The sequence below is a fragment of the Aquarana catesbeiana genome, linkage group LG12, assembly GCF_042186555.1.
Source record: "Aquarana catesbeiana isolate 2022-GZ linkage group LG12, ASM4218655v1, whole genome shotgun sequence".
Classification (NCBI taxonomy): Eukaryota; Metazoa; Chordata; class Amphibia; order Anura; family Ranidae; genus Aquarana; species Aquarana catesbeiana.
The window spans coordinates 42,793,870-42,807,099 of record NC_133335.1 but is presented as its reverse complement, the minus strand read 5'-3'; the positions used below and the strand labels follow the sequence as shown (position 1 = coordinate 42,807,099).

Here is a 13,230-nt window from a genome sequence, read left to right as displayed (position 1 = left end):
ACATGATTGCACAAGGGTTTGCTAATCATCAATTAGCCTTCTGAGCCAATGAGCAAACACATTGTACCATTAGAACACTGGAGTGATAGTTCCTGGAAATGGGCCTCTATACACCTATGTAGATATTGCACCAAAAACTAGACATTTGCAGTTAGAATAGTCATTTACCACATTAGCAATGTATAGAGTATATTTGTTTAAAGTTAGGACTAGTTTAAAGTTAGCTTCATTTAAAAGTACAGTGCTTTTCCTTCAAAAATAAGGACATTTCAATGTGACCCCAAACTTTTGAACGGTAGTGTATATCTAATTAAGTAAAAAAGGAAAATGAAGAGCAAAACAATTGGCTCATTTTAAAGCCAGCATCATGGCAGAAAACCTATGCCTGCCTTCCCTTCATTCTCCTGTAGCTCCAGTTGCCGTGTAGATAAAAAAAAAATAGCCCTTGTAAGCTTAAAGTTGATCCTGGTCAGAACTTCAATAAGGCTGGCTGAGGACCCTCTCCTCACCCATGTGACAGGGCTGGGGTGTGCGAGTGTCTCATTGCCAAACACCACTGCTGTCACATGGGAGGAAGGCGAGTTGGCCACATGTTCCCCTATACCGAGAAAAACGCTGAGAGACAAAAAAACACACTGGGGGTAATTGTTGGGGATGGTCAAGGGAGGGGCTACTGCAGAAGTCAGCACTATGGAAAACCGGTTGCTTTGCCCTGAATGGATCAAGTAAAGGTTTGCATCAGTCTGTCCATGGACATATTGTAACACATTCCTTATCCTATCCTTGCAGCTTTATTAGGATCAGCCTACAGGGCTGTCTACTGGGAGACAACTTTGAGCCACCACCTTAAGACGAAAAGACTAACCCTATCTCTTAAGCCATTATGTTTATACAGGGCTGCCTATAATGTGCTTTTAGTGTCTAGGACACTAATAGCTAAGCACGTCAAACAGAATGGAGTACAGTGTCGCGAAAACTAGAAAAGTCTAAAAAATTCAATTAATGCTAGACATCATAGTTACAAAATCTAACCATCATTATAAAATGAAATTGATTTGCTAAATATGACTGCCATTCCCTGGCTTTCTAATAAGCACTGGCAGAGTTAGGAACTGTCTTTGCCTTTAAGCACAGAGAAGGGTATTGTGGTGGGGTAAGGAATTAGGGTAGTCAGAGAACTCACATCTTCATCCAGAGAAGCCACTCCTTCTATTACCACTCGTGGTATAACTCTTCCGTTCCGGTCCAGCTTTTCTGTGCCATCTTCTGTGAGGTCTGGTTCAGAAGGAGGCTTCATCTTTTCTCCATTGAGCAGTCCTACAGATGCTACACTGGATTTCTGGAAAAGAGAAGTCCACCATCCATCAGCAAATCACAAGTACTGTAAAAGTTCCAGCCCACTGCGATAAATCAGTATAATTTAACTTCAATACTTCAAGGTAAATTCCTCCAAAACAGAAATTGTAGGTACCACCCGCTCCTTCTCAATAAACTACATTCTCTTGGCCTCCAAGATTCTGCTCTATCGTGGTTCTCTGCCTATCTATCAAAGCGCTCCTTCAGTGTTACCTATAACTCTGTCTCCTCTTCTCCATTGCCCCTTTCTGTGGGGGTCCCCAAGGCTTTGTTCTTGGACCCCTTCTCTTCTCTATCTACACTACCTCCCTTGGTCACCTGATAACCGCCCATGGCTTCCAATACCACTTATATGCAGATGACACCCAAATCTATCTTTCTACTCCTCACCGCACTCCTTCAGTCTCTTCTCACATTACATACTAACCTACTAACTGACATATCAGCATGGATGTTGCACCACTTCTTTAAACTAAATCTCTCTAAAACTGAGCTATTAATATTCCCCCCCGCCCGTGCCCCCCTCCATGACTTTTCCATCAAAATCAACAATGCAACCATCAGTCCCTCCCCTCATGCCAGGGTACTAGGTGTAATCCTGGACTCTGACTTGTCATTTCAGCCTCAAGTCCAATCGTTGTCAAAAGTTTGTAGAATTCACCTCCGTAACATCTCTAAAATGCACCCCTTTTTAACAAATGAAACCACCAAGCTCCTCATTCACTACCTTTTTATCTCTCATCTTGACTATTGCAACTCCCTTCTCATTGGCCTGCCTCTCCATAGGCTATCCCCTCTTTAGTCTATCATGAATGCTGCAGCCAGACTTATCCACCTTACCAACCGCTCAGTGTCTGCCAACCCTCTCCTCCAATCCCTACACTGGCTCCCAATCACCCAGCAAATTAAATTTAAAATACTAACCACAACATACAAAGCCATTTACAACTCTGCCCCGAACTACATCATCAATCTTGTCTCCAAATATTACTCAAACTGTCCTCTTCGCTCTTCTCAAGACCTCCTTCTCTCAAGCTCTCTCATCTCCTCCTCCCATGCTTGTCTCCAGGATTTCTCCAGAGCCTCTCCCATCCTCTGGAACTCGCTACCTCAACCTGTCCGGCTATCCCCTACTCTTGCTACCTTCAGGCGATCCCTGAAAACTCATCTCTTCATGGAAACCTATCACGTCTCCAACTAATTTTTTACCATTTCCATCAGCTCGTTCCCCACAGTTACAAACTTTTGTACCAATTGCCTCAAGCGATTAGATTGTAAGCTCTTCTGAGCAGGGCCCTCTTAATCCTCTTGTATTTTATCGTATTATAACTGTATTGTCTCTCTTTTATATTGTAAAGCGCTGCGTAAACTGTCGGCGCTATATATATCCTGAATAATAATAATGGTTGACACCCAGCTAAATCACACACTGATTTCGTACATTTCTTAGGGACTCCAAAGAAGAGAAAGCAACACCTGAATCTTTAGTTCTACCCAGCTACTACTAATTAACCTGTTGACAGCACCAGACTCTACTCTGATGGATTTCCAGTAATGTTGATTAAACACATATTTAGAGAATCCAGGATAACACCTGTGGGTATGGACATGAACTAATCCCAATTAAGAGTCCATGGGAGGTACAGGTAGACTCCTGTTTCCATTCAATACTCATGCACCATTCTTGGGTGGCATGGCCTTTTAAAAGCACTATGCACATTTAAACCCAAGGTAAATACTTCAGCTCTGCATCAGTACATCATGTTTAGTTTCATAAAACATTTATTTCTTAGCTGATTCGCTTAACTAGTAGAGGTTCTATGGGAGGAAGGCTGTGTGGTCCACTTCCATTTGCCTGGGAACAAACTCCATTTTTTTTTTTTTTGAAGAATTACAAGTTGTTCTTAGACCAGCTGGAATATATCTTCCCACCAGAAGGTTCTCAGTCTGCTTGGGATCTCCTCCTCATTGGACAGGGCTGAAACATCTCTAGAAGAATCCTTCAAGGGGACATCCATATAACATACCCAATCCACCTCAAATAGCAGTTTATTATATAACATATTGTTTAATTTCAAAAGCACCTAATTATTCTGCTTATTGACTTCTTTTTTAAAATGTTGATTTTTCTTCTTGTATATACTGTATATCTAAACAAGTCAGGCGCTCTGATTAACCTCTGACTTAAAGTAATCCTGAAGCCAAAAAATCTTATAGTTTTGGATAGAATAGGGAAAGGTTAAAGGAGATGTTTAGGTATATAAAAAATAAACATACATACTCACCTTCATGTTGCAGCATGAGTGTGATGCTGCAGCTGTCCCCAACTCGAAGCCAGAAAACTGAGCAATCACATTACTGCTGATTACTCCTCCAGTGCTTAATGGAGAGCTGGGCTGGGAAGGGAACAGGAGCAGCTGACTCTCAGCTGTCGGCTGATTCTAGGTCACAGGCAATGGCGTCCCTAGGGAGGGGGCCTGACCCCCCCCAACATTATGCTGTGCCCCACCATGTACGCCCCCCCAATTAAAAAACACACAACCATGGCCGCCCGATCTGCTCCTTCCCCTGCATCCTCATTGGCAGGGAGAAGAGCGAGTTGCAGGAAGGACTCCACCAGGACTCTCAGTTACTGAACAAACAGACTGATTTCTCCCGTCCTTAGGACAGGAGAACCAGCCTGTAAATTCCAAGAGATGCCAGACCAGCGCTGTCAATAGCAGGGCAGGACAGCAAGAGGAGGCTGGGGAATCCCACAGTGGCAGAACACCAGGGCCTGGTGGCAAGACAACCTTTGCAACCCTGATAGTTCTCCCACTGCTTTGGACCCTTATATTTTCTTGGTATGCTGGTGACATATATCTCTTGTTTTCTGCCACCCTGGGGGGGGCCCAATACAGTAGGAAAGGAGCTCACTGCAGAACATGTGAAAGGGCCTGTTGTGGGATTGTAGTAAAGGGCCCCAGGATATATATATATATATATATATATATATATATATATATATATATATATATATATATTTGCATTTTATAGTTGCCCCCCTACTTTTGTCCCTGTCCCCCCATGTGCAGCCCCTAAATATCACAGGAGAGCACAAGTAAGTGCACTTCTATGACCCACAAGAGAAGTATGGCCAAAAAAGCTTTTGCCATGCTTCTGTTTTAAAACCTATGTCTGTTTTTTTCCTGTATTCTCTGTCACATTGTAGAGATTTCTATTAACTTCCTGTCTCACAGACACATCAGGAAATGAGAGGAAATCATTCCAAAGTTAGCAGTTGTCACTGCAACAAGTGTCCCCATTGGAAGATTTATTTTCTCTATTCCTGTACCAGTGACAATTCTAAATTGTAAAACTAAGGCAAAACCACCTCCTACTAAACAGTAGGAACAGCTTGCATATGAAATGAGAAAACAAGGCAGACCACTTGTTCAGAAGAAATTTAAAAGAATACACAGGTTCATTAACACACACCAATAAGATTGCTAACATTAGACTGAGCGTTTCTACAAGTATAACTTATGATAATAAAGGGTAATAATGATAATAAAGGAAAATAATTCAGTTTCCCCTTTAACACTTTTCTGTCTATATAAATCATGGCGATTGTGTCAAACCAAAGATTCTATCTGCTATCATAGGATAATGTATAAAACCTAGAAACATGTATTGCCTATGGTATTCATCCAGGTTCCATTTTTTTACTGCAGGCTGTAAAATGAATGCAAACAACTGGTTGAAAGGTACAGTAAACAGTCTTTATATAATGATGTTTATACTTGTACTGCCTAGGATCAAAGGCGCAGAGCATCAATGAAACTGAAATACTGCATCTTCATAAATCAATTATGGTGTCAAAAAATCAGAGGTTCTGAGCTTGTGCATTATTTCATTAAGAGAATTAATCATCTATAAATTAGAAAATTATAGATTCTTAATTTCAGTGAAATAAAAATACTCACCCTGTACAGCTATAAATTAGATGCCCAGAGCCTGGACATAAATAACTCAGGCACTTCCATAAATCACTCAGTAAGCAATGCCTGTCTATAAGTCCAAAGTATTTTCCCTGTATAAATCCCGGTCAGCAACACATCAATGGATCAAACACACCATATGCTCCAATGAGTCACCAGCACAAAGCTTTGTCTTTATAAAACACAGCTTGGAAGGTAAACTATTTTCAGGAATCTCAAATTCTTTCATCTATCTCCTGTTTAGCCTCAGACAATACAATAATACTATACCTGTGAGGATCGTATGTTCAAATCAGCTTGCCCAATAATAACAAGTGATCTAAGCATCATTTACAGCGATCAATCAAAAGGGTCAATTCACATAGCCGCATCAGTTATTTTATATAAATTTTTTTTTTTTTTAAATCTCATGGCAGCATTTGTTCAGTTTTTAAAAATAAATATTGTGTTGTTGTGGAATCCTTTTTTTATTCTTTATAAAAGAGACAATTGACAACTGAAAGGCTCTGTTTCCCATGATTTTGTATTTTGTTATTTCGCCACCACCACATACCGCTACCTTTTCCACTCTCCTAAAAAGCCACCTCTTTTTTTAATCATTTATTCTTTATTGGGATTTTTCCTCTATTACAAAACTTCATAATAAAAAGTACAAAAGAGAAGAGAGACGCCAAGATACATTATATTCAAATTTTTTTCCAACAATCCACCCCCCCCCCCTCCTCTCCACTACCCATATTTATTTACCAACCAACTATATCCCCTCCCCCATCCCTTTAACACTCCCTTAGCGTACTATCTTATTACTTTCTTGGCTCCATGATTGTTTTTGTTTTTATATACAGTTGCAATAACCCCTTTGGAATGATATGGATTTCTGCACAAATTGGTCATAAAATGTGATCTGATCTTCATCTAAGTCACAAAAATAGACAATCACAGTCTGCTTAAACTAATAACACACAAAGAATTAAATTTTACCATGTTTTTATTGAACACACCTTCACAGTGCAGGTGGAAAAAGTATGTGAATCCTTGAATTTAATAACTGGTTGAACCTCCTTTGGCAGCAATAACTTCAACCAAACGTTTCCTGTAATTGCAGATCAGACGTGCACAATGGTCAGGAGTAATTCTTGACCATTCCTCTTTACAGAACTGTTTCAGTTCAGCAATATTCTTGGGATGTCTGGTGTAAAACACTTTGTTGGGGTCATGCCACAGCATCTCAATCGGGTTGAGGTCAGGACTTTGTCTGGGCCACTCCAGAAGGCGTATTTTCTTCTGTTTAAGCCATTCTGTTGTTGATTTACTTCTATGCTTTGGGTTGTTGCATCACCCATCTTCTGTTGAGCTTCAGCTGGTGGACAGATGGCCTTAAGTTCTCCTGCAAAATGTCTTGATAAACTTGGGAATTCCTTTTTCCTTCGATGATAGCAATCCGTCCAGGCCCTGACGCAGCAAACCAGCCCCAAACCATGATGACCCCACCACCATACTTCACAGTTGGGATGAGGTTTTGATGTTGGTGTGCTGTGCCTCTTTTTCTCCACACATATGCCCTGTACACACGGTCGGACATTGATCGGACATTCCGACAACAAAATCCATGGATTTTTTCCAACGGATGTTGGCTCAAACTTGTCTTGCATACACACGGTCACACAAAGTTGTCGGAAAATCCGATCGTTCTGAACGCGGTGACGTAAAACATGTACGTCGGGACTATAAATGGGGCAGTAGCCAATAGCTTTCCTCTCTTAATTTATTCTGAGCATGTGCGGCACTTTGTGCATCGGATTTGTGTACACACGATCGGAATTTCCGACAACAGATTTTGTTGTCGGAAAATTTTATAGCAAGCTCTCAAACTTTGTGTGTCGGAAATTCCTATGGAAAATGTGTGATGGAGCCTACACACGGTCAGAATTTCCAACAACAAGGTCCTATCACACATTTTCCATCGGAAAATCCTATCGTGTGTACAATGCAATAGTGTTGTGTGTTTCTTCCAAACAACTTAACTTTGGTTTCATCTGTCCACAGAATATTTTACCAGTACTGCTGTGGAACATCCAGGTGCTCTTGTGCAAACTGTAAACGTGCAGCAATGTTTTTTTTGGACAGCAGTGGCTTCCTCTGTGGTATCCTTGTTTAGTGTTTTACGTATCGTAGATTCGCTAACAGGGATGTTAGCATATGCCAGAGACTTTTGTAAGTCTTTAGCTGACACTCTAGGATTCTTCTTCACCTCACTGAGCAGTCTGCGCTGTACTCTTGCAGTCATCTTTACAGGACACCCACTCCTAGGGAGAGTAGCAGCAGTGCTGAACTTTCTCCATTTATAGACAATTTGTCTTACTGTGGACTGATGAACAGCAAGGCTTTTGGAGATACTTTTATAATCCTTTCCAGCTTTATGTAAGTCAACAATTCTTTATCGTAGGTCTTCTGAGAGCTCTTTTGTGCCAGGCCTCATTCACATCAGGCAATGCTTCTTGTGAAAAGCAAACTCAGAACTGGTATGTGTTTTTTATAGGGCAGGGCAGCTGTAACCAACACCTCCAATCTCATCTCATTGATTGGACTCCAGCTGGCTGACACCTCACTCCAATTAGCTCTTGGAGATCTCATTAGTCTAGGGGTTCACATACTTTTTCCACCTGCACTGTGAATGTTTACATGGTGTGTTCAATAAAAACATGGTAACATTTAATTCTGTGTGTTATTAGTTTAAGCAGATTGATTGTCTATTGTTCTGACTTAGATGAAGATCAGATCACATTTTATGATCAGTTTTCTGCAGAAATCCATATAATTCCAAAAGGGTTCACATACTTTTTATTGCAACTGTATATCAGTACACACTAACTGTTTTATACAAGATGTCATATCCTATAAAAAAATATTTTCCAACGCATCTCAAATAATAATCCAATCCTATTCCATTACTTGGGTTTTACCCCTTTCTTACTCCTACTCCCTCCCTCTTAAGGGGGATATCCCATTTCAGCTAGCCATGGTCTCCACATCTTCTCAAATTCCCTGAGATTTCCTCTTTTTATGTAAGCTACTTTCTCCTTCCATAATACCTCACTGATATTATGAATCCATTCACTCACTGATGGGGGTCTCTTTGATTGCCACCTCTGTGCAATAAGTTTCCGTGCTTGAATTAAGCAACGTAGCACTGCTATTGTAGTATTCTTCCCTTCCCCCAACACCCTCCTATATCCCAACACACAGAGTTTGGGGTCCATCTCCAACGTCGTCACAAAGATTTTATTTAAAGTTTCGAGAACCCCTGCCCAATATCGGAACAACTTTGGGCACCTCCATACCATATGTATAAGGTTTCCAAACCCCTGGCATCTAGGGCATTTATCATAATTTCTTTTACCAAACAGGAACAATCTCTTAGGGGTATAATGAGCTCTATATATTAACATCAAGTGTGATATTTTCTGTGCTGGGGAAACAGATACCAATGGTCCCAACTCCAGAGTTTTCCTCCACTGTTCCTGCATTATCTCCCCTATATCCACAAAAGCTACCTCTTAAAAGAACTTCAGGCAGAAGCTAGAGGTATTTTTGGGAGCAAAAAAGTATGTGATAGTCTTTGTGAATTGATAAACACAGACTCATGGACTCTATTTCTGCATATAACATCTTTGGGCTGGGCTGCAAGGTGGAGTTAGCTTCAAGACCACAGAGGCATCTCATAGCCTTTATATTCATATCAGCAAAAATTATTATTGCAAAATCTTGGCAATCAGCTGTTTTGCCATTCGAACAGCTCAAGCTCAAACTTTCCTGGATAAAGATTAATGAGTGCATGCCAGCGATCTTGAATGATAAAATGCGGATGTTTATGGAAGTGTGGGACCCATAGGTCAAGAACCTGACTGGAGATCCAAGATCTACAGTTGTGCTCATAAGTTTACATACCCTGGCAGAATTTATGATTTCTTGGCCATTTTCAAACAATATGAATGATAACACAAAAACATTCCTTTCACTCATGGTTAGTGTTTGGCTGAAGCCATTTATTATCAATCAATTGTGTTTACTCTTTTTAAATCATAATGACAACAGAAACTACCCAAATGACCCTGATCAAAAGTTTACATACCCAGGTGATTTTTTGCCTAATAACATGCACACAAGTTGACACAAAGGCCTTTGAATGGCAATTAAAGGTAACCATCCTCACCTGTGATCTGCTGATGTTTTGGGGATGTGTGAGCTACAAAGGCACAGGAAATTTGGTCGAAATTGTTGGTAAGATGAATGCAGTATGTTATCAAAAAATACTGGAGGAACATTTGCATTCATCAGCCAGGAAGCTGCGCATGGGACGTACTTGGACATTCCAACATGACAGTTATCCAAAACACAAGGCCAAGTTGACCTGTCATTGGCTACAGCAGAATAAAGTGAAGGTTCTGGAGTGGCCATCTCAGTCCTGACCTCAATATTCATGAGCCACTCTGGGGAAATCTTAAACTTGCAGTACACGCAAGACAGCCCAAGAATTTACAGGAACTGTCAAGAGGAATGGGCAGCTTTACCATCTGAGAAGATAAAGAGCCTCATCCACGACAACCACAAAAGACTTCAAGCTGTCATTGATATTAAAGGGGGCAATACACGGTATTAAGAACTGGGGTATGTAAACGTTTGATCAGGGTCATTTGGGTAGTTTCTGTTGTGATTATGATTTAAAAAGAGTAAACACAGTTGATTGATAATAAATGGCTTCAGCCAAACACTAACCATGAGTGAAAGAAAAGTGTTTGTGCTATTCATATTCTCTGAAAAATAGCTAACAAATCATAAATTCTGCCAGAGTATGTAAACTTATGAGCACAACTGTATACCCAATTAAGGTAGTTTCAGAACAGTGGGATTCACAGTGCAAGGTCATACCCTACTTTTCCTCTCAACATCCCACCCCCCCCTTTTTTTCTCCGTTTTTTCTTTTCAGTCTTTGCTAATAGAGCTCTTAGGTCTTCTCGCCTATTCCCTCTAAATTTAGAGAAGCTTCTGCTACCTCAGGGGGAAGACCTGTTTCTGTGTGATGAGGGGAGCGGCTTCCTTTCCCTGGAGGTATAAGTCCCCCTTATATGAACGTATACAGTTTATACCAGGCGTATTTCCAAGTCATTGTGTTCAATGAGCTGACCTTAAGTTTGGAAGCGCAATATGTAGGCCTGAGATGTGCCTTGTTAATGCATCACTTAGAGTCTTGAACAAGTCTTGGGGTTCCCCCACACTGACAGTGCATTCTATACTGACTGTGAAGTTTCTCATTTTGGAAGCCTTTTCTATGCTCTTTTATGTTAAAAAATGTTTGGACTATTACCCATTCTGTAAGTATTTTACATTGTGAAAGATCTGCATTCTTTGTCATAACTTTTGTATTCTCTTTGTGAAAATACTTCAATAAAAATATTGAAACAAAAATACCATAAAAATTAATAATATAACAGGCTTTAAGTATATTCAGAAGTTGCATGGCAAAACTGAACAAATAGACAAAGCAGGATGGTTCAGAGACAGAGTCTATGTGTAGAATCAGCAGATGGGAATGTTGGGACCACTATTTTAAAACAGCATGAGGAACTTGCAAGTCAGTGAAAAAAGATGTAAAAGTGCAATCGTGAGACTGCATAACCAATAAACAACATAGTGCATTCTTTTTGAGTGACTGGCTAGAAAAGTATGCAGTGTGTGAAGTCAATGTGAAATTAGAGCTCATGACCCAGTTTGGTGACTAAGAAAGCCAAAGGATGAGAATGACTGACAGGCATTTTCAGGAGGGAGGTTAACATCATTGACTTCATATTTCTCCCATGGGATTCTTTCCTTCAACATAACACCATTCAATGTGGTGAGGCCTCCAACAGTAGTAGCAGGAACCAGGTTAAGAAATCTTAAGCCCTCGCTAACTGATAAGTAGAAATTATGCACTTTGCTATGGAAGAGGCTACCATACACAGAACAATGGTAGGTAATGTTAGAATTGTGATATCATGTCATTCCTGCACAGCCTGTGCAACATATTTTTGAGGTCTCGGCCTCTATATTTAGAACACTGGTGGATTATGAGTAGAACTGTGATACTTGGAAAACACTGGCAAGAGGATTTAAGTGGAAAAACTGCTAAAGATGCAATAGACTCCAAAGCTAGTGAACACGCATTTAATGCATGGTTAGGATTCCTGCCGGAAGAGCTGGTAATCACAAAGATTTCCTCAGACTTCATAAATGCTCCTTGAAGTCTCTTTGTGGCTCAGTATCATACTTCTGATGATTCTTGTTCAGTGCTGTGTTGGCTCTTTTACCAAGTTGTGCAAGCGTAAATACGAGAAGGATCAGCTCATCAGATTACAGTTAAATGAAAGGTCACAGGAGCACTGTACATTACTACTGCTAGCAGGACTGTGTACCACCAATGGTGCTGTCACTACAGAACATTAGACTGATAAAACACTCCAGTTTCTAGTACAGCTGATGAGCAAAGCGTTGCAAACACTGACAGCTTATACTGAGTGGACTTTCTGGCAAATCAGCATGTCAAGTCCTAAACTACTGTCATTTAAAGAACTATAAACCTGCCATTCACATTTGAAAACATCTAAAATTCAAACACAATAAACACTTGCTGTGATGGTATCAAGTGGTTGTAAACCTCAGATATGAAGTATGAACAAAGCATATCCCCCAATAGCATGTACTTGTCTCAATTAGGAGCACTAAGTGTCAATTATGACGGCTGCTTTGTTCCTCTGCTATCAGCAAAGTTTGATTTGGTTAACACCATCAGAAACTTTGCCGTGTCAATGTGCCACTTGTAACCCTACTGTTTTCCTTTCAAAGTGAAGTCTTTATTGGATACACGTGCCACTTCCCTACTCTGTAATAACTTCATCACTGAGTATTATATAATATATGCAGGACGCCAGGGATGGGTCCCTAACAGTAGATATATTTCCCTACTTTTGGTTTGTGGTCTCTTTAAGGGGGATGGTTTGAAGGCAATGTTGAGTACTCAGGGGTTCTCATTCATGCAAGGTGAGGGGTTCTGGGGTAGTCCAGCTGGAGAGGAGAGGGCTGCTTTTCAGTACTCTCGATTTGGGGCGTGAAGAACCTCCAAACCCTGATCACAGGGACTTTGGTCCTGAAAGGGTTAAACCAGGTGCATCAGAGTCCAGAAAGGGAGGCGTATCTAGCTTGTGTTGGAGACTGTGCTAGACTGACTGGATTGGTCATTGGTCCTGGATGGGTATTTGTGTGGGCAAAAAGAAAGGAATGCCTTCTGTTGGATAGTGCCCGGTGATGGATGGTGGCGATGGGCCCTCTTGGGAATTAGGCCGCTGCCTTTTCTGTGCAACCTTACGGTTGTTTCAGCATGTAGACTTGAATAAAAGGAAAGGAGCGCAAGGTGTCCAGGAAAGTGCAACTTCTACAAGTATGGTTCATAGACCTTTATTAAAAAGTAGCAACACATACATCAAGCCAACGTGTATTAGGGGAATAGGCTCTCCCTTCTTCAGGGCTGTTGCTGCATTTAATGGGAACAATTCCCATGAATGGTTATGTTGGATCAAGGCTTCAGACAAGCATGGCAGGATGCCGCCTTTAGTTGCATAGGCAGCAAATCCAGAAAGGGAGGAGGGAAGAGTCAGCACCTGTCTCTGAGGGAGAGAGCAGGACATACCTGAGTGAGCAGGTTGGTCTATGTGGATACTGAGCTGAGGTTGCTGAACTGTGAAAGCCTCCTCTGTCTGTCCTGAAACAGATAGGGAACCCCAAACCCCAGTGTGGGACTGGTATAGTGGCAGTGAGCTATTCTCTTGTTTTCTATTTGTACCAGAGTTATGGACTATTT

The 13,230-nt window shown here is 40.9% G+C and overlaps 1 protein-coding gene across 3 annotated transcripts in view; it reads right to left on the bottom strand.

Annotated features, from left to right (window-relative positions):
* The window catches only part of LOC141114139 (sodium channel protein type 4 subunit alpha-like), a 210,110-nt gene that overhangs the window by 68,887 nt on the left and 127,993 nt on the right, over positions 1-13,230 (bottom strand). For all 3 annotated transcript variants that reach the window (XM_073607645.1, XM_073607644.1, XM_073607643.1), the window contains one exon: positions 1,184-1,339. In XM_073607645.1, coding sequence (XP_073463746.1) covers positions 1,184-1,339 — 156 coding nt within the window. The remainder of the gene's footprint in view (positions 1-1,183; positions 1,340-13,230) is intronic.